The sequence below is a fragment of the Pogona vitticeps genome, chromosome 4, assembly GCF_051106095.1.
Source record: "Pogona vitticeps strain Pit_001003342236 chromosome 4, PviZW2.1, whole genome shotgun sequence".
NCBI classification, from domain to species: domain Eukaryota; kingdom Metazoa; phylum Chordata; class Lepidosauria; order Squamata; family Agamidae; genus Pogona; species Pogona vitticeps.
Genome location: NC_135786.1, coordinates 33,864,609 through 33,884,966, shown reverse-complemented (window position 1 = coordinate 33,884,966; position 20,358 = coordinate 33,864,609). Strand labels below are relative to the sequence as shown.

Here is a 20,358-nt window from a genome sequence, read left to right as displayed (position 1 = left end):
TGAGAAGAAAAGACTCCCTGGAAAAGACCCTGATGTTGGGAAAGTGTGAAGGCAAGAGGGGAAGGGGACGACAGAGATGGTTGGACGGTGTCATCAAAGCTACCAAGATGAATTTGACCAAACTCGGGGGACGGCAGTGGAAGACAGGAGGGCCTGGCGTGCTCTGGTCCATGGAGTCACGAAGAGTCGGACACAACTTAATGACTAAACAACAACAACATGAATAAAGTATTAGTGGATTTTGACTGCAACACTACTTATAAGTAGCCTCTAGAAGGCTGGAAATAATCTCCGCAAAATTAAACAAAACAGGACAGATATTCTTCAGATGTCTTATAGATCTGCCTTTGCAAATGTCATCGAATGAAATGAGGGAGTCCTCCGTGAAGCGACCCTGACTTCCCTGAGAGGACGAACCTCTCGCCCTCGCATATTCCAAGGAAAGGCGAGCCAGCCTTTTCCTGCCGGGAAAAGCGGCCGTTTCCCATAGAGAGGCTCTTCCCTCAGCCGTCCTCCCCGCCCCAACCTCGCCGCCTCGCGCTCCCCCTGGCGGCCCAGCCGGAGCCTTCTCTTCCTCTTCCCACACTGCCCGCTTAGGTGGCTGCGTCGCGGCTTTGCCTGGGCTCCAAGATGGCGCAGGCGATCTTCGAGGCGCTGGAAGGTACCTCTCTCTATTGGGGGAACCAGGCGGGTCGAGGTCTGGTGTCAAGGGAGAGCCGAGGTGCTCCAAGCGCGGGCGTGGCTGTTCCACGCCGGAGGCTTCCCCTCCCGCCGCGGTGGACGGGACGGGGGCTGCGAAGGCTGGCGAAGGGCCGCCCCAGGCGGCTGTTGGGGCCGAGGGAGGGTACTTGGAACAGCCGCCGAGGCGGGCCGGACGACAGTGCCTTCTCTTTGCTGAGTAGCTGCCCTGCCAGGCAGCCGGCGTGCACGCCCGTCGTGTGTGGCTGGCTGGTCTCGGTATAAGCTGACCTTCTCTGAAGACGTAGGGGAGCGGGAGGGACCCGGCTTCTGCTCGAAGGCGTCCTTTGGCGTTTCCCAAAGGACTTGCCCACAATTTGCAAGGTTGTTTTTTTTTTTTTTTTTGGCCACCTCGTATTCTTGTGGGGTGTGTGAGCCACAAAAGAAATGGCCCCCTCCCCGAGAGGCTGCCCCAATGATACCTTAGTTTCTGCCTTGTAGGGTCTACCGCACCTCCTAGTACAGCTGTCTGCCTTTCCTTTTGAGGGTCGTCTGGAGTAATATTGTCACTTATCCTAGCGAAATTTAAACTGCATTCGTCTTTCTTGGCGTTGCATTAGCTGGAGGACAAATTCCGGATTGCTAGTCAGCTCTTGCTGAGGTTTAAAAGCATAAAGTAAAAGGAAAAAAAAGTGGCTAAGTCATTTCAAGAAGTATTCTCTGATTGCACATCAGGCCCTGTGTCTACTAAGGTACTCCATAAATCAGGATTTATATTGCCTGCATCAGACAATGTACTGAAAACGAACAGTCTAGCCCAGGTGGCCACAGTGGCCAACTACATTCTTGAATTTAAAAAATAAATTGTTCTTTTACGCAGCAATCATAATTTACACAATGAAATTAGTATAAAGATATCTCAAGAAACCATGTTAGGCTAGACTAAGGCAATATTGTGCATGCATGTTGTTTAGTCGTTTAGTCGTGTCTGACTCTTCGTGACCCCATGGACCAGAGCACACCAGGCCCTCATGTCTTCCACTGCCTCCCAAAGTTTGGTCAAATTCACGTTGGTCGCTTCAATGACACTGTCCAGCCATCTCATCCTTTGTCATCCCCTTCTCCTCTTGCCTTCACACTTTCCCAACATCAGGGTCTTTTCCAAGGATTCTTCTCATCTCATGAGATGGTCAAAGTATTGGAGCCTCAGCTTCAGGATCTGTCCTTCCAGTGAGCACTCAGGGTTGATTTCTTTCAGAATGGATAGGTTTGTTCTCCTTGCAGTCCAGGGGACTCAAGAGCCTCCTCCAGCACCACAGTTCAAAAGCATCAATTCTTCAGCAGTCAGCCTTCTTTATGGTCCAGCTCTTACTTCCATACATTGCTACATTATTCATGCCATGTAATATTTCATGCACACGGGTTTTGGGAGGATGTGCATGCATACCTGGAAGTAAAACCTAAGACTGACGTCTGAGAGAGCATGCATAAAACATGAGAGCACATCCTGAATGGACATGTAGTTCTAGAACAGTCAAGCAGTTCTCAGATGGAACATAGATTGTATTTAATTGCTGAAATGAAGTGCTGTTTCTCCTGAAAGGTGTGTCCTGACGTGAACGTCCCTTGGAATTTATGATGGGAAAGTATTTTGTACAAACACATGGTTATTCTTTTAGTATACAAACAGTAGTATACAAACGGATACTTTTAAAATAGAACAACTTTATGCAAGGATGTTTCACACAAGATTTTCTACAGATATATTCTAGTTAGGTCTTTATCTGGCAAAACGGAAAGTAAGTGAAGCTGGGAAAGTTTCCTTTTAACTTGTAGACTTTTCGTCTTTTGTCATCAGCATCACAAGTTATCAGATGTGATAATGAAATGGGGAGTGGTTTTTTAAAATTAATTATCTAGAACTAAACATTTCTGTAAGAGGGATAGAATAATTGCTTTGTTTCATGCTTGGGAGCTAGATGATTCGTAATATTTGGAATTTAGCTTGTTTTCTAAAAAAACAATTCTTTACGCTGCACCACCTCTAGATGTGTGAGTGAACATACTGCCTAGGGTACATGTACTTTTTATATGAGTCGTGTCTTGATGTTTTATGTACCTTTTGACAATCTGCTCGTGTTTTGTAAAAAAAATGGCTTCCATATCTGCAGAGTTTCATATTAAACATGACTGTTTCCAGGAATTAAATCATGTTACTTCAGCAATTACAAACACTTGCACTAGTAGTTTACTTAGCATGGATATGATTTAAACTCAGTTGGTTTAAATCAAAGTTTAAAATACTGTTCAGTACTCAATCTAATCATGTTATTTCCTCTCACCAAAAGTGCACCCTTGATAGCTGTGACAATTGACAATTCCCACGTTTGAAGGTGTGCACTGTCAGAGGTAAATACTGACTTGATTTACAAAAGTTGCAGAATGACAGTAAATAGGGTTTCTATTCTAAAGGAGTCAGCATCACTCAAAGAAATTGTTGAAAGCAATCCTGAAGATTTTAATAAAACTTGCCATGATATTATGTCTGGTGAAATAAAAATCTCCAGGATATACTTCAGAGTTATAAACACAGCTGATGGGGTTTCTTATCTCCATACAAGTATCTGGAGAGAGAAAAAACCCAGTTTGAGAAGTGCACACATTTCTGATGGTATCTCGTAGACCAAATATTAGATTGAGAGCTTGGAGAGGTAGATTAATTAAAAATAATATATATAGAAGTCTATGGAATCCCATTAAATTGAGACCTGAAGCCATGAACTCTTGGACCGTATTTACAAAACTTAAAAAAAGTTTATATGAATATATGGTGTTGTAATTTAGAATTTAAAACCCCTATACTGCAGTGAGGCCTTTGAGCTATATTACATTTTAAATTCAAAGTATCAGGCAGGATTTAAAATAAAAACAAAATTATCTTAATTTTTAAAATCACACTAAAAACTTGCTTACATTTTAAAAATCAATTTTAAATTTATTTTCAGTGTTAAAGTTTTTAATTTAAAGCACAGATTTTGTCCACTCTGCTTAGAGTTTAATATCATTCAGACATGCATAAACTTGTGTCTAAATATTTAGCGTTCTGGACAGTGTTAAGATATTTTGGATATTTTCATAAATATCAGTACAGTGGTGCCTCGACTTACAAACATCCCAACATACAACCATTTTGAGTTGCAACCAGCTCCAGCTGCAAAATGTTGCTTCGACTTGCGGCTGGGGTTTTGAGTTGCAGCCAGAAAAGAGCAGGGAAAAAGGCGGGGAATTCAAATAACCGTTGGGGCGAAAGAGCTACAAATGTGTGCGTCAAAGGAGGCTTGCCTGGTGCTGCTTTCTGCTACTGGGTGGTGAGTACATTTACAGGGTTTTGCAGGGTGTCTTTGGGCTGGGGGGGTTATGTTTCTGTGCTGTCTTGTTTTTTGGTGATTTTTTTTGGCGGCCCTATCGCGTTTCGATGGGACTGGCTTTGTTTGTTTGTGTGGGTTTTTTTGTTTTCTTTACAGCCCCATAGTGTTCTGATGGGGCTTGCAGTGCCTTTTTTGGTATGTGTTCTTATTTTTTTCAGCCCCATTGCGTTCCGATGGGCTTGCAGTGTTTTAGAGTTTTTTTTGTTTTTCTTTTTTAAAATCCTGGAACAGATTAATCCCGTTCCCGTGCATTCCTATAGGAAATGGTGCTGCGATTTACTACCATTTCGTCTTATGCCCATCTTCTGGGACGGATTATGGTTGTAAATTGAGGCACCACTGTATCATAATTCTGGTGCTAATTGCATTTTTATTCTGCTAGAGTACTTGGTACATTTTGAATGCATACATAAAAATGATCACATTTTGCTCAGTTCTGTGACCAGAAGCTTATGGTTTTTAGTTGGAGGTCTTGAGAGGCAGCCTGCATATCTAGGAAGGGAAAGAAAAAAAAACTATTTCTTAGGAAGCCACCAGAGGTAGAGGAGGAAGAGAATAGGAACAGAGGAAAGCTGCTGCATTTGTACTGAGCTTGATGCCCAAGTTGCTTCTGTCCGATGAGAAGAAAAGGAAAGCTAATTTAATGAAACTATTAACTAATTTGCATATTATCAATTACATTCCAGAGGGTAGCCTGTAAGGAGGCTTCCAGACAGAGAATTTTTAGCACTGCCAGTCAAAAGGCAGAGCTCACTTATTCCATCTTTACTTTTTTGTGGATTTTCCCGACACTTCAACATGAAGAGAGGAGAAGTAGTGGAAAAACATAGGGGGCTGACACACAAAAGATGTAATCTGGATTCTCTCCTCATAAAATTCTGTGGTTGAGGCATGGCAATGGCAAGATAAAAGCTTTACCTAGAAGCAGGGATGTTGGCAAGACTTTGGGTCTGAGTCTCAAGTCCGAGTCTTTGGTACTGAGTCCTGAATTCCTATTAAAAACAAGCCTTTTTCCCCAGAAAAAAGGAAGGGTGTGGGTTGGTTGTGAGTTGAGTCTGAGTCATTGAAAGAAAGAAAAAAACTCGAGTCTGAGTCAAGTCACCAGTGCAACTTAAGTTCGACTTGACAGTGAGTCCTGCGGCTGAAGTCCCCATCCTTGCCTAGAAATATCCTGGTTATATCCATTAATCATAGTGAACTTCACTAGTTCACCTTATGACTTAAAACAATTCTTCCCCTTGAACCAAGAGACAAATGAATCAAGAGACAAGTCCTCTAAATTTATTTATTTATTTAATTAATTAATTTCTATTCTGCCCAATCTACCCAGAGGTCTCTGGGCGGCTCACAACAAAAAAAGCAGCAGTCCCCAACCTTTTTGGGACTGCGGACCGGCTGAGCCTCTGAGGAAGGCAGGGCACCCTGCTGCACTCGTGTAGGTGCGCACAGGTCCAGGCACACTCTTGGGTGCATGCACGGGTACCCTCAGGCACATGCGCAAAGCAGGAGTGCCTGCACGTGTGCCAGCCCACCCCTTCACGCGGGTGCTTGGGTGCATATGTGAAGGAGTGGGGGAGTGCTCATGCAGGTGCTGGCATGCGTGCATGTGTGCAAAGCAGCTGTTGGGAGGGGAGTGCGTGTGGGGGGACAGGAGGTCTGTCTCTGCAGTCCAGTCCGGCTCAGGCCATGGACCGGCACTAGGTTGTAGACCGGGGGGTTGACGACCTCTGCCCTAAAGTGTTTGTGCCTGCGAAGTGTTTTGCCAGTGATAAAGAGGCTGATCATCTCCGTGCTGAACAAGGCCAAGGATTTGCATAGTGCAAGAATCATTTTATGTTCTGCTTCACATATTCTATGGGGTCTATTGGGGAGAGTGTTACAGTACTAACTTTCCATCTAGATAACCTATGACATAGTGTTTCCAGATGGATGGCTCCTATCACTGCCTATTAAAAGCGCTATGTAGCTGTTTATTCATTTCTTAATATATTTTCTGTGATGAGAGGCAGTATGGTATAGTGGACAGAGTGTTGTTCTCCTGAGACCTGGGTAAAAATCTGTACTCAGCTATGGAAATTCTCTAGTGCATGGCAGTGATAAACTACTTTTTAAACATCTCACATACCTCAAAAACCCATTACAGTTGTCACAAGTTGGAAGTGACTTGACAGCACATAATAACATTTTCTTTGATTAGAAAGAATGCAGAGCCAGGAAGACATGGAGAGAAATCACAGAAGGCATCATTATAAAAGATAATCTCACAATCTCCAGTGTCTTTATACAAATGCCAAGAATATGGGAAACATACAAGAAGAATTGGAAATCTAAGTTCAGAAGGGTAAATATAACTTGATAGACATCTCCCATGACTGGAATACAGCAGTTGAAGAAAATAAATCATTCAGAAAAGATTAGAAAGGCGGGGAAGAGTTGCACTGCATATCAAAAATACATGTTCCTGCACAGAAATAGAGGAGGGTGACCTTGGTTGTCCTATTGAAAAATTTGGGTACCAAGTACCGTCTAAATTTTCCAAGTGCTGCTTGTTGCTCAAATTCTTAACTGGATTGTGATCAGTTTCGTTAGGTATTTGAAGCAACTCCTCTCTTTTGGCGGGAAATGACTGAGCCTCTTTTGAAATATTAACAGATTTATTTGGCTTAACATTTGCTGATTCCACAACGATTCCTATGGGTTCAAAACAAGTGAGATCTGGCAACTGTCCTAAGTGTGAAGACGTGAAATCTGTCTGTAAATTGCCAAGGTTCATTGAGGGGCTGGTCCAAAATGTTCCTGGTCGGTGGGTTTCCTCTTTGGAGCACTCCAAACCGTGCAAATTGTCCCGCAATAAGGGTGCCTGGCCCAATCTCCCTCCAGTGGTGGTTGGCTGAAGGATTGGTCTGGTCGGATCACCTTCCTCAAGTGACCTGGTCCCTGCGGAAAGACCATAACTGTCCATTCTAGGACCTCTGTCCACGTTCCCTTTCCCTTTGACAAGTCGGGGACAGGTAGTAATCTTCCTACCTTCAAATTAGGTAAATCTTCTAATAACCCACACACTCTTTCATATCTCTGTTCACTTTTTTCTCTCTACTTTTCTCCTCTTTCCTAGTCTCTTCCCTGGATATACTAAAAACTCTCCTCCCCCTTTCAGCTTTTATACCATACTGGTATAATTAACTCCTCCTCCTTTTCTCCTTCTCCCTCCATCAGACAGATATCAACTTTCTCTTCTCTTTCTACTACAATCAAGTCTTTTCATTCTATTTTTTCCCTCTCTCCTATCTCCGACGTCGCTATTCGTGAGGACGGCTCACTCTGTTCCTTCTCTCTTTTTCCTGTCTCTCCTTCGCCTGCATCTTTTCCTATCTGTGACAAATGTTATATAAGCAATTTTCGAACACAGGCAGTGTTGGTAATGAAGAAATGAATTGTGGTGAATGGTTGTAGAGTAGCAGACTTGGACTGCTTAATTCTAGGCTCCTGATGTCTGCCCTTAAATTTGGATCTCATTGAGTAACACAAGCTCTGACCAATTTACCTCACAAATTGTGATCGGGAGAGGAGATCAAAGTGAGGTGCACAGAAGAAATGTCAACATAGATAGTGTGCATGTGGGTAGACAGACCCTGCACATGCAGTAAAGCAGTTGTAACAAGTCTTCAAGGTGTGGTCAGTGTCCAAACTGGCAGATGTTGAACAAGTAGTCAACTACTTTTCTTCAGGTTGTAAGTGACAGCTCACGTCTGCATGGAAAGTCAGTGTTTTGTTCAGTTACTTAGAAAATTTACCTCCTATTTCACATATGTGATGGTATGATTGCTAATTGTATGGCATGGTTCTCTGGAAATATGCAGACTGCAGCTTCTTTGTAAGATTTATACTGAACGTTCGGAAGAACATCAGTAAAACATGGCTGGCATGGTTGATTATTATTCCACATTGCATAACTGTTTTTTAAAAAAGAAACAACGCTTCCTTGCTCTTTTTGAGTGCTTTTTCCTGTCTTCGTTTTTAGGCTCCATACTGTTAGGTAATTTAGACATCAAGGAAGCTTTACGTCCTTTAATTATCCTCCACTCATATGCAGTAATTCTGGACTGGACTGGAGTCATACATGGTTACTTGAGAGTGAAAAAGGGAGCTGATCTTAAACTGTACACAGTATATTTAGTGGAGCTCATTGCTTATGCCTAAGTATTTGAAAGACCCCAGACAGTGGAATTCTATTTGTTTCTGCTCTGGAAAATAAACTAATGAAATTGAGAGCTGCCAGTCAAATAGCAAACTAGGTAAAGGTAAAGGTTCCCGTTGACAATTTGTCCAGTCGTGTCCGACTCTAGGGGGCAGTGCTCATCTCCATTTCCAATCCATAGAGCTAGCATTTTGTCTGAAGACAATCCTCCGTGGTCACGTGGCCAGCACGACTAGGCACAGAACGGCGTTACCTTCCCACTGATGTAGTACCTATTTATCTACTTGCAGTTTTGCATGCTTTCGAACCGCTAGGTTGGCGGGAGCTGGGACAAGCAACGGGGGCTCACTCCGTCGTGTGGACTTGATCTTACAACTGCAGGTCTTCTGACCTTGCAGCACAGAGGCTTCAGCGGTTTTACCTGCAGCGCCACCACGTCCCTATTTGAGCTAATTCCTGCACTTGTGTCCTGGAAATAACTATCTTGCTTCGGCCATTTTTAGTTTATTGAGAAAGGCTTAGCAATCTCATTGATTTCTTGGAATCCTTAGCATGATTCATTATAATAATTCACATTTACAATTTGGAAGATGGTGGAATGAGAACATGTGGGTGAACACGATGCAATTGGGAGGTTCATTCTAGAAAGGGGTGTTTGAGACTGCAGTCTCTCTAATCACCATTTCTGGCCCCTTCAGGAATGGACAATCAGACAGTGCTGGCTGTTCAGTCATTGTTAGATGGTCAAGGAGGAGTAACAGATCCATCGGCACAAAATGTGAATACATCCACCACCATCCAGTCCATGGGTAAGTCTCTCGTGTACATACTAAGGGAGATGGAAAAGACAGCACTATTGGCCAGTTGTCTTATAACTTTGTTATTTGTGATGCTTCTGAACAAGCCATATGTAAAAAAGGTGACTTGCATATGTCAAAACTCTGAAAACTACATGTTTTAAATAAATTAAAACTGACTTTACTTTCCTAGCTTAGATTCTAAAACATTCCTTACATTATCCCAGAAGCAATGTGCATTAGGGTTCTCCAGCCAGTGTTCCCAGGTGTTAGATTACAGCCCCATCATCCACAGCCAGCATTACTATAGACCACGCTAGCTAGAGATTATGAAAGTTAGTGCTGCAGCACGCTGGAGGGCAGTAGGTTGTAATAGGCTAATGCATCAGAAGCACCTTCAAATTAATATTACACCATTTAAGTTTGATATCTATATAGGAAATTGGTGGTGAGAGAGAGAATTCCAGAGAAAGGCCTCTGGAGATGGATCAATAACTTTTCCTTCTCTGATTGCAGATGATGAGGATGTGTTCCTTTGTGGAAAGTGTAAGAAGCAGTTCAACTCATTATCGGCATTCATGACGCACAAGCGAGAGCAATGTCAAGGAAATACCCCCTCCTTGGCTACTGTTTCCCTGGCTACTAACAGCGTGTACACACCATCCGTTACGTCAGTGCAGCAAGCTCAGACCACCAATCGCCAGGTAGGAAAACTGAGTGCTTGGAGATATCTATGCCATAAACAAGATAGCATGAGATACAGTGGTGTCCCGCTTGACGATTACCCCGGTAGACGACAAAATCGCTTGATGATGACGTTTTTCTAAAATGATGATTCAAATGGGTTTTTTTCGCTTTACGATGATCAGTTCCCTGCTTCGGGAACCGATTTTTTGTTTCACGACGATTTTGAAACAGCTGATCGGCGGCTCTCAAAATGGCTCCCGGCTATTTTGCTGACCTCATTTTGCAAGACAGGGAGCAGAAAATGGCTGCCCTATGGAGGATCTTCGCTGCACGATCAGGTATTTTTCCCATTGGAACCCATTGACGCATTTCAATGCATTTCAATGGTTTTTTTTTTTTTTGCTTGACAACAATTTCGCTGTACAGCGATTTTGATGGAACGCATTATTGACGTAAAGCGGGGCACCACTGTAGCTATAAACCATCTGCAGTTCTTTATTGAGAATTGTAACTTTCCTCCAAAGTATTTCTCTGTTTCTTACAGGAGGGTCTACAGTAGTGTAGAACAGGTGGCAACCTCCAGAGGTCTGAGGGCTGCATGTGTTGGAGCCACAGTGATATACATCTTCTCAAACCCAAGATATTTTTCTTTTTAGAAAGACTTTTTTTAAAAAAAGCTGGAAACCCTCCCTTATACCTTCTAGTGACTTTAAAAAAAAAAGAGTGTACAATGTTTGGAGTGGGAGCTGGGGTTCCATCAAAATGACAGAATTGTTTCCCATGCCCTAGAGAGGAGCATAAGGGGATTTTGAAATCCCCCTTTTTGTTTTAGAAGTTGTAGGGGAGTGAGGAGATTGAGGGGTCCAAGTGTGGGCTCCTGGGAATGGCATGTGACCCATGAACTATATTTTGCCCACCCTGTTGTAGAATACCTAAAACATAATTTAGGCGTACGTAATATATTATGGCTGTTTCTCTCGTGTCTGCATGTGATGGTGTGTCTTCAATGCTGTAGTCTAAAATTAGTGTTCATACATTTATTCACAAGATCACAATGATGTACATTATCTAAAACTTGGTAGAATTTCATTTTTGGATCATGACTCCCATAATCCCCAAGACCTATTCTAAGGGGTTCTGAGAAGTACACATGAAGAAAGTAGATTGGCCAAGCTCTGATCATACCTCAATTCAGTTTTATGTTTTTTAAGTTATGCTATCACGATGCTGTGGCAAGATGCTTCTGACAACATAGCGTACAAGTTTGCAAATACCAGAAATAATGTTTTATTCTGTCCTGTTTTAATGTGAGCAAACTCTTACTTTCTATGGTGAGATTGAATGAAAGTTTTTTTTAACACCCTCTTTGTAACAGATCTCAACATATATTACTGTCCCGCCATCTCCTTTGATCCAGACTCTAGTGCAGGGAAATATCTTAGTGAGTGATGAGGTCTTGATGTCAGCTATGTCTGCTTTTACAACTTTGGATCAACCTATGCCCACAGTGCAACCCTCTGTTCAGGTAAGTGGAATGTTTTCATGTCATTTTAAGATGCATACAAGCTCTGACAAAACAGTATTTGGGGCAAGAGGAAACTTAATGATCTTCCTAGAAAGCAAGAGTAGGCTAAGAGCCATTTATTTTACTTCTGGACCTCCTATGGGGGAAATCAGACCCTTCTAGTGAATTTGAGAGTGAAATCTGTTTGGCATTCCTTTCTATCCCCCACATAATTTATTTCCTCTTTCTATTGTGTTTCCAATTTCATACCTCCTTTCTTTTTTTTAAATCTTAATTACCCATTTTTCTTCTTTCTACCTCTGCTCCCTCCATTTTCACCAAATTGCTTGTCTGTGTTCTCCCATCATCTCATCTTTTTTGTTCCTTTGTTTGAACCTGTGTCATTCCTCCTCTTGTCTTCTCCTACATCCTCTTCTCCTACATCCTGATTCTTTTTCCCATCTGGAAAGGGCTCTTTGATCTCCGTTTGCCTTTTAAAGCTCTTCCCGATCTCCATTTTCGCTCCTGTAAAAGTGTCTTACAATGTTTGGAAGCTGTTTTAAATGATTGCAATGGTTAGCCCACCTCCTGAAACCTATGCAAACTGATTTTGGTGTTGTTCTGACACTTCGTTAATTTATGATGATTTTTTGTTTTCTCCATTGGAAACCATTAGACAGACCATCCAATGGTTTTCAATGGAGAAAACAAAAAATTACCATAAATTTACGAAGTGTCAGAACAACACCAAAATCAGTTTGCTTAGGTTTCAGGAGGTGGGCTAACCATTGCAATCATTTAAAACAGCTTCCAAACATTGTAAGACACTTTTACAGGAGCGAAAAAGGACTTCGCAAAGCCATTGAAATGTATTGAGTCGGCTTCAATACATTCCAATGAAGGAAACATTGTTTCACACAGCGATGTTTCCTATGGGGATTTTCACTCAGCGATGGCAATCCGTTCCAATTGGAACGGATTAACCGGTTTTCAATGCATTCCTATGGGAAATGGTGTTTCACAGAACGATGTTTCACACAACGTTGATTTTTTTTGGAACCAATTAACATCGTTGTGTGAGGCACCACTGTACATTTGGTGTAAGCATTTTTTGGCTGGGGTCCATATGATGCACAGAAAACTTTCTTGGACTTTTGATGTAGTAGATTAATGTATCGTAGCTGTCTTTCTGAAATGGTAAAGAAGACAACCCAAAATTATTAAAATAGTGCTAGTGTGATTCCAGCAGGCCTGTTTGTACACATCACTATAGACAGACTTATTCTACCACATGCCAACAGAATTCAATGTGAATGCAAGCTTCGGTGTGTTTCCATGTGCTGAGGAAGTCGGTCGTAGTCCATGAATGCTTATAATAGCTATACTTTTTAGCATTCAGGGGGCTACTAGGCTCTTCGTTTTTCACATATTTGATTTTTGTGTACAAATGAACTCACACTTTGCTAATTTCGCATTTGGTCTTTTTAGAGCAGCCTGAATATGCATGCTGGAGCTGGATATCTCTCTCAGCCTCCACCTCCACCGCCTCCACCGCCACCGCAGCCACCACCTCCTCCACCTCCTCCTCTGGGAGCACCAGGTCAGGCCAGCTCTGGTAATGGTGGAGTAGTGGAAGTGTATAGTACACCAACTTCCATGGCTGGGAATGGTACAGTAGAGATACAGAATCTTGGAATGCAACCCTACCCACCAATGGAGGTAAAAATGAGTTTGAGGTTCAGTAATGCAGGGTGGTTCTAAACTTCCTTATTCCTTCCTTTCTGATGAGTGTGTGGTCTTTCCACTTCCAACAAAATAGAATTTTGATGATGAGTGAATTAGATGTACACAGTGAAATGTTCCACATCTGATTCACTGATAATTGAAACACTATTTAACAAAGTAGTTAAAACACCGCAAGATATATTGTTGTTCAGTGAAGATATTCTCTGATGATGTGAAAGGTGTGAACTGACCTCAGGGAACTGAAGCAACAAGGAGAATAGCCTAAAAGTACTGACTGATGAAGAGAGGTTATTATAGTAATACATGTTGCTGAGCTAAATATAGTTAAAGGGGACTATGATGTACCTATCTACAAGTACTAGAATACCAGAACTAAACCAGGAGGAGGCTTTGTTTAGAAAGCTACCAAGAGGAGAAATTATAGAGAAACAAAGCAAAGACAAAGAGTAGAAGCTTATTCGGAATATAAGATAGTTTTCTAGCTTTGTAATTCAGAAGAGCCACAACATCCATTTATTATTTTTTCAGAGTTTGCCCTGAAGAGCTCCCTGTGCTGGATCTGTTTTCAGAAATAGAATTGATGTTGTGACAAAAACTGTTAGTCGGGAGGAATATGAAAGTGTGGGAGAAACCTTGTAGATCAGTGGTTCTTAACCTTTGTTACTCGGATGTTTTTGAACTGCAACTCCCAGAAACCCCAGCCAGCACAGTTGGTGGTGAAGGCTTCTGGGAGCTGCAGTCCAAAACTCCTGAGTAACCCAAGGTTAAGAACCAGTGTTGTAGATGAAGAAAGCCTTGTTATGTTACATATAGCATAGAACAGTGGCAAGTTTTGCCTGTTTTTGAACAGTGCATTCCTGAGATGAAGCAGGGTTACAATGAAAAACATGGAAAGGACTTTGTGACATAGTGTATTGTATATTTTCTTTAATTTAGGCAAAGGTTCTTTTCATAATCATACTCTCATTTTTAAACAGATAATTTATTTGGTTTACATCCCCCCATTTACCTCAAGAGCCTCAAATTTCTGATGTCTTACGTATTTGTATTTTAAAAGGGCATTTGGAGTTTTATATAGCACATCTCCTGAAATCAAGGGGCTAAAATCATTATCAGTGCAATCTTATACACATGTACTATGCTGGATACTTCATTTAGCACACCTCTGTGACCAATTTTGTCCTATTTTACATGGGAAAATGTAAATATAATCCATACTGCAGCATTGCAGTGCCAGACAGAATATGTGAATTGTGTAATTTGTTGCAAATAGATGTTAGCTGTAACTCATATGAACTTCACTAAACATTTAGTATTCAGCAGGTAACATCCTTAAAGTAGCAGATTGTTGATTTTCTTTCAGTTTCTCAGTCTTTTAACATAACTTTTAATAGAATATAAGAACCAGTTTTTTCCACCCTGGTGCAACAGGATGATCTTTCATGGTTCTGGATAAGGATGTGTTTCAAATTAGGTCTGGCTTTAGCCAAACATTGGATGTGTACAACCTTGAAATCTGTTCTGAAATGCTGCTGCTGTTCCTAGAACATTTTCAGGAATGCTTTCACTAAGACGACGTTTTCAGGCATGCTTTCACTAATAATTTATATTTTAGGTGCCCTCCCAATGTGTGGAAAGCCCAGTGTATCCTACTCCTCCAGTATATAGTCCAGGCAAACAAGGTTTTAAGTCTAAAAGCCCCCACACTCCCGCTTCCTTGAACAATACCTGTGCAGGAAGTGTGACCAATTTTGATTCAACATGCAAGAACCGTCGTTCTAAAACAGATAGCACCCTGCTAGAAGGTAAGATTGTTAGCAGTTTTTGCTGTGATTTTATGGATGATGCATGGAACAGAAGGCTGCTGTGGAATCTGTGAATGGCCTACATCAGGGATAAGGAAACTGATATGGCCCACATGGGTTGCTTTTCTAGTCTGCCTATTCTTCCCCTCCTCAGCTGCAAAACCTCTTTATTGAATGGTCAGAAATTTCCTCACACATGTCATGTGGGCTTTGCACAAGCCTCAAGCAATAACAGGAAATTTTGCTATTGCAGAAGGAATGGCTAAACCTTATATCCCTATTGCTGCCTGTGCACATTTTGAAAAATCACCCTCCACTGCAGTCACATTTTTCAAAATCCTTTATTAGTGTCAGTGGTATATTTTTAAGAACACAGAAGGTTGCATTATGTGTATGAGTGGATATCAGATTTGTCAGTAGTGTAGTGGCCTAGCCATCTTAGGATGTGACAATGTCTGCTCCTGGAATGTGATCCCTAACATGCCTGCCTGGACTCAATTCAGTTTGGGGAACAGAATGTCCCAAGAACTCATTTATTTTTAAATGTATGTTGTTCGCTTTATGGTTCCATTTCTACACACCTCCATAACACCTGAAATAAAGTTTTTGGGTTGTTCAGCTGAATTGAGATGTGCCAGCTGATCTTTTATTGAGAGCTTGGGCATTTCCACATGTGTATGTAAGCAACAAAGTAATATTGTGAATTTTGGATTTTTCTAATTTTCTGGTTTAAGTTGCTTCTTGTATTTTGCACCTTATGCTGATTCTGGCTGGCTGGTCCTAGCTGCTTTCCTCTATTACTGGGGCAAAAAAATCTATGACTGGAAACATCTGTCTTATTTCTAGCTTTCGACCTCTGTGGTCAGCACTGGATTCTTTTTGAATAGAGAAGAAACTGCCCTCAGGAGGAGGTATCTGAATAGCTGGCCTGTATGCCAAGTGCTCACAGCTTCTAGATGATTCTGGTTGGTTTGATTAAAAGCATTGGAGAATAAAAGTAACCCTGGCCTTGTGCCAGTCTCCCAGATGATTTCCTTTGAGATGGTGCCATCCAACTTTCTTTATACAGTGATGCCTCGCTAGATGATTACCCCGCTTGACGACAAAATCGCTTTATGATTTTTTTTTTGCGATCGCTTTAGAGATCACAAAACGATGGTTCCAATGGGGCTTTTTTGCTCTACGATCACCCGCACCCACTTTAGAGCACTTTGGAGGCTTTTCCTGCACTGTCAGAGCCCTGGCGGGGGTGCCCTGAAACCACCGGCGCCCGCTTTAGAGCACTTCAGAGGCTTTTCCTGCACCATTAGAGGACTGGCGGGGGACCTCCAAAGCTGGCAGTCATGGCGAGGAGACTCCCCGCCAGTCCTCCCATGGTGCTTCCCAGCCCCCTACCCCTTAAGTTCCTTTTAAAAAAAATTTTCCCCTAGGAACGCGTTAATTAATTTTCAATGCATTCCTATGAGAAATTTGGTTTCGCAAGACGATGTTTTCGCAAGACAGTGATTTCCGCGGAACAGATTAACATCATCTTGCGAGGCACCCCTGTACTTGAAGTTGGCTTAGCTCACATTTTATGGAATAGAATGCTTTTGTTTCCTGTTTGGGTATGTATCTGCTGATATGTATGTATCCACTAAGAACTTAGTACAGTATTCTTATTTTATGCTTATTTACAATTTCCCATCTGTTACTCTGCTGAGTAATTTTGTGCTCTTCTACTTCCCTGCTCCTTGTTAACATCCCCACTTCAATGTAAGTTTTGCGATGCTGACTTCAGATAGCCCCTGGACGGAATTTGGTAGCTTCCTTTGGGTTACTTGCCACTGGTTATAGATTTTTGGTACAAAGGGAGCTTGATTTAATCCCTTGTTTCCTTAGAGCCTAGGGACATTCTGGGATTTTTCTGGCCTAGGCTAAGTTGGATGTGGTCGCAGTTTTTCTGCTGGCTGAGTTAAGTTTAGACCCAGGAATACTTCATCGCCTATAACTACTGTATCCCTTTACAAATACTTTATGCGATACAGAGAGGTACAGGGAACAAGATTGCCTGACAGTGTCTGAACAACCCATTTAGGAATCAATTTGGTATTCTTATGGTGAGAAAGGAATTGAAATATTGCTACTGGCTGAACAGAGAGAGTAAGAGTCAGTGATAGAGGCTTCCTTGACATGAGCTCATTTTTGTTTCCTGCTGCTTGTTTTTCAGGGAAACCTAAGTCACCAAAACTGAAATGTACCTATTGTGATAAGGCCTTTACCAAGAATTTTGACCTTCAGCAGCATATCAGGAGGTAATGTTGAGTTTCTTCAATGAGCACAGAGGTCATGGCTAGTTCGAAAGAGCAAGGGTAACATAAGGAGAGCTTATAAGAGGAGCAAGGGCCTCGCCAGTTTACACAGGGGCCAAGTATGTCTTTAGAGGGAGAGGCAAGTATACCCTCCTTCCAGCGTTCCCTAGCAACTGCTGTACAATTATGCTTTCAGTGGACCTATACCTATTAGCTGGCTTAGGCTTTGAAAATTGAAGCCATCTCTACTAGCTGGATCTCTACTAGTGTGTCTCGAATGTTTAACTCTGATCTCTGCTTGTGGTATGTGTTTATGAGAGAAGGGACTGCTCCAGCTTTTAGGCCCAGATCTATTGTAAGCCTTCCAGATCAGCCCTTTTAGTAGCTGTCCTAAGTAGACATCAGTGATTCTGCTGATGGACCTGTTTCACTCCCTTTTTAGCATCCAAACAACTAATAACAGCATCTTTGGCCAAATACCATATTTTTCGCTCCATAAGACGCAACAAATTTTTAGGAGAAGAAAACAGGGAAAAATTAATCTGTTTTCTTCTCCTAAAAATTTGGTGAGCCTTACGGAGAGGTCCATCTTATGGAACACACCCTAGCCAACTCTGGCCCCATGGGGGGGTGGGGGGAGCCTCCAAAGGGTCCTAGGGTGTGTTCCAGGGCCCTTTGGATGCTCATCCTGCCCCCCCCGGGATCAGAGGGGGCTAAATCGCCACCTTCTGGGACTCTTCTAAAGCTTCCCAAGCCTCAAAAGAGTCCCAGAAGGTGGCGATTTCGCCCGCGCTGGCCCCGTGGGGGGTGGGGGGAACATCACAAGGGTCCTGGAAGGCTCACTCAGACCCTTGCGACGCTCCCCCCCCCCACAGGGCCAGTGCGGGCGAAATCGCCAGCTTCCAGGACCTTTTGTGAGGCTTGAAAGGCTCGAAAGGTCCTTGAAGCTGGCGATTTCGCCCCCGCTGGCCCCGTGGGGGTGGGGAGAGCACCACAAGGGCCAGTGGGGGCAAAATCGCCATCTTCACTCCATAAGACGCACAGACTTCCCCCCCCCCCCACTTTTTTTGGGGGGGAAGTGCGTCTTATGGAGCAAAAAATACGGTAGCTTCCCTCTGGACTCATACAATTTAATTTTTTCCTAGTTCCACTTCCCTCTTTTCTGAACAGCTTTTTTTAGCTGTGAGAGTTCTCTTGTATCTTTGTGTACTGGCTATGCTGGGAGCTATAATCCAAATAAGTAACTTTTCCAGGCTATGTCAGAAGGGGTGTGCTGACCTCAGAATAGCTTCTATAGGCAGTTTCTTATCTAGGCACAGACCACTCAGAGATCTACTTGCCTCTAATAACATAGCAGCATGATATATTCCCTGATGATTGTTTGTTCCATGTATTTAGTCTAAACATAACTGCAAGCAACATTGGAGCATACTGCTTGTGGGTTAATAAACCATAAAGAAAATCCATCAGATGCTGGGGATATGGAAATGGCTACTTTTTCATTCATTCAGAGCATCCATGAGTGCTCTTCATGCTTTTAACATTAGGAAGCATCCCTGTAATTGCATGTTTTGTTTTTAAAAATACAAAACATAGAATGTAAGTGCTCAAAATGATGACAGAGAAACAAGGACAGCTCTCATGTTACTGGTCTCCAGTGTTTTATTTACCTAAACCATTTGTGTGTCACCTTTCATCCAATAAATTTCAGGAAACCAGACAACAAAGACAATGATTGCTTGTAACATAAGCTAGTAAAATTATCCGTAAAATAATTTTAATAATATGATATAAGATAGCAACTAAAGTGGTATAGATGGACAAAATATAACATTGGTGAGACTGCCTGGAAAATAAGATGTCTTAATCTTAGCCTTAAAAAGTTGCAGAGAGTTGTGGTCCAAGATTGCTTATAAGCCAATGACTGCTTGGGATTTATGTTGGTTTGAATTCTCTTTCATCATGAATGCCCCTCTTTTGGGGAGACAATACTTTGATCCTCTTGCAGTAAATCATGAAGCCTGTGCATTCCAATTCTGTCTGAGGCACAATGAGTAAGCATGAAATGAACAAAAAGAGAATTCTAAGTTGTGGAGCACCTTGAATAGGGATGTGTGCTCGGTTCCCCTGTGCCTGTTTTTTGATGGGTAGTGATGGGTATTTGGTTTCCGCACATTTTCTTCTGGTTAGCCTCGTTAAAGATAGAGGAAACTCCCTGTCTGGCATTCTTTTATTATTTGTTTTACAAATTTGCTTTTTCCCCCCACTATCTGTAGCTGTTTCTCTGTGATCCACCGCAAACAAACTGCAGTGTAAGAGGATGGCAAGTAGAAATCAGAAATAAGTGGACGTGCTTGCTCATTATCAGGTTTCTGACTGCTGTGCATTCGTGGCAGGAGAAACCTTTATAAAACAGACTTGAGCCCACATCATGTAAACTGAAGCCATGAAGCTTGTGCCAGTTGTTTCTTTTCTGGACTACAGCTATGCTGGCTGAGGGAGTCTTGGAGCTGTAATGCAAAAAATTAATTTCCTCAAGCTTTGTGTAGTTGGTTGCACTAATAATAAGCAGCAGTGAGCATATTTTGTTGTTGGGACATTCTTCTTCTTGGTTTGTAAGGTAGTGTCCTCTTTTCCTTTAGTCACACAGGGGAGAAGCCGTTCCAGTGTATTGTTTGTGGCCGGGCCTTTGCTCAAAAGTCCAATGTGAAGAAGCACATGCAGACACATAAGGTGTGGCCACCAGGAATTGGGTGTACCATATCTCGGAGCTCTGTCACTGTGCAAGTTATGGCACTGAACCCCAACCAACAAGAGGAAGAAAATGCAGGTGCTTTAGTTACTGGAGGGATGGCCAGATTTCTGCATGATTGTCATTCCACTTGGTTTATCTTTTTTATATATATAGTCCATAAGATTATAGAGCCTTGAAGCAAGAATTTTTGTTTCCTATCAACTTAGTTCATGAAGGTAGGAATCAGATACGTAGATTAAGGTGATTCTGTTTGGCCATACCTCTCTAATCTGTATTCACTATTCATGTTCCTTTTCCTTCCATCTCCTAGTACTCCAGAGGTAACTTATTCCAGTTGTGGGCATTTTGCAACGTCATATAATCTGGTGCTGGAAATCAGTGTAGAATTCTTTGTCTGTAGAATAGTTTTTGGCTTGTAGAATTCATTCTTCCACTAGTTTATCACCCCCCCCCAGCAGTGGAAGAGCTG

General features: G+C 42.2%; 1 protein-coding gene across 3 annotated transcripts in view; it reads left to right on the top strand.

Annotated features, from left to right (window-relative positions):
* The first annotated feature begins 531 nt into the window (after positions 1-531).
* Positions 532-20,358, top strand: part of ZNF341 (zinc finger protein 341) — a 34,816-nt gene continuing 14,989 nt past the window's right edge. For 2 of the 3 annotated variants that reach the window (XR_012086209.2, XM_020814222.3), the window contains exons 1-8: positions 532-661; positions 9,003-9,113; positions 9,618-9,805; positions 11,164-11,313; positions 12,781-13,011; positions 14,654-14,843; positions 17,053-17,137; positions 19,777-19,964. Coding sequence is in view for 2 of the 3 variants with exons in the window: in XM_020814222.3 (XP_020669881.3) it covers positions 631-661; positions 9,003-9,113; positions 9,618-9,805; positions 11,164-11,313; positions 12,781-13,011; positions 14,654-14,843; positions 17,053-17,137; positions 19,777-19,964 (1,174 nt within the window). In the remaining variant the exon portion in view is untranslated. The remainder of the gene's footprint in view (positions 662-9,002; positions 9,114-9,617; positions 9,806-11,163; positions 11,314-12,780; positions 13,012-14,653; positions 14,844-17,052; positions 17,138-19,776; positions 19,965-20,358) is intronic. The other variant, XM_072997021.2, reaches the window with a different exon arrangement.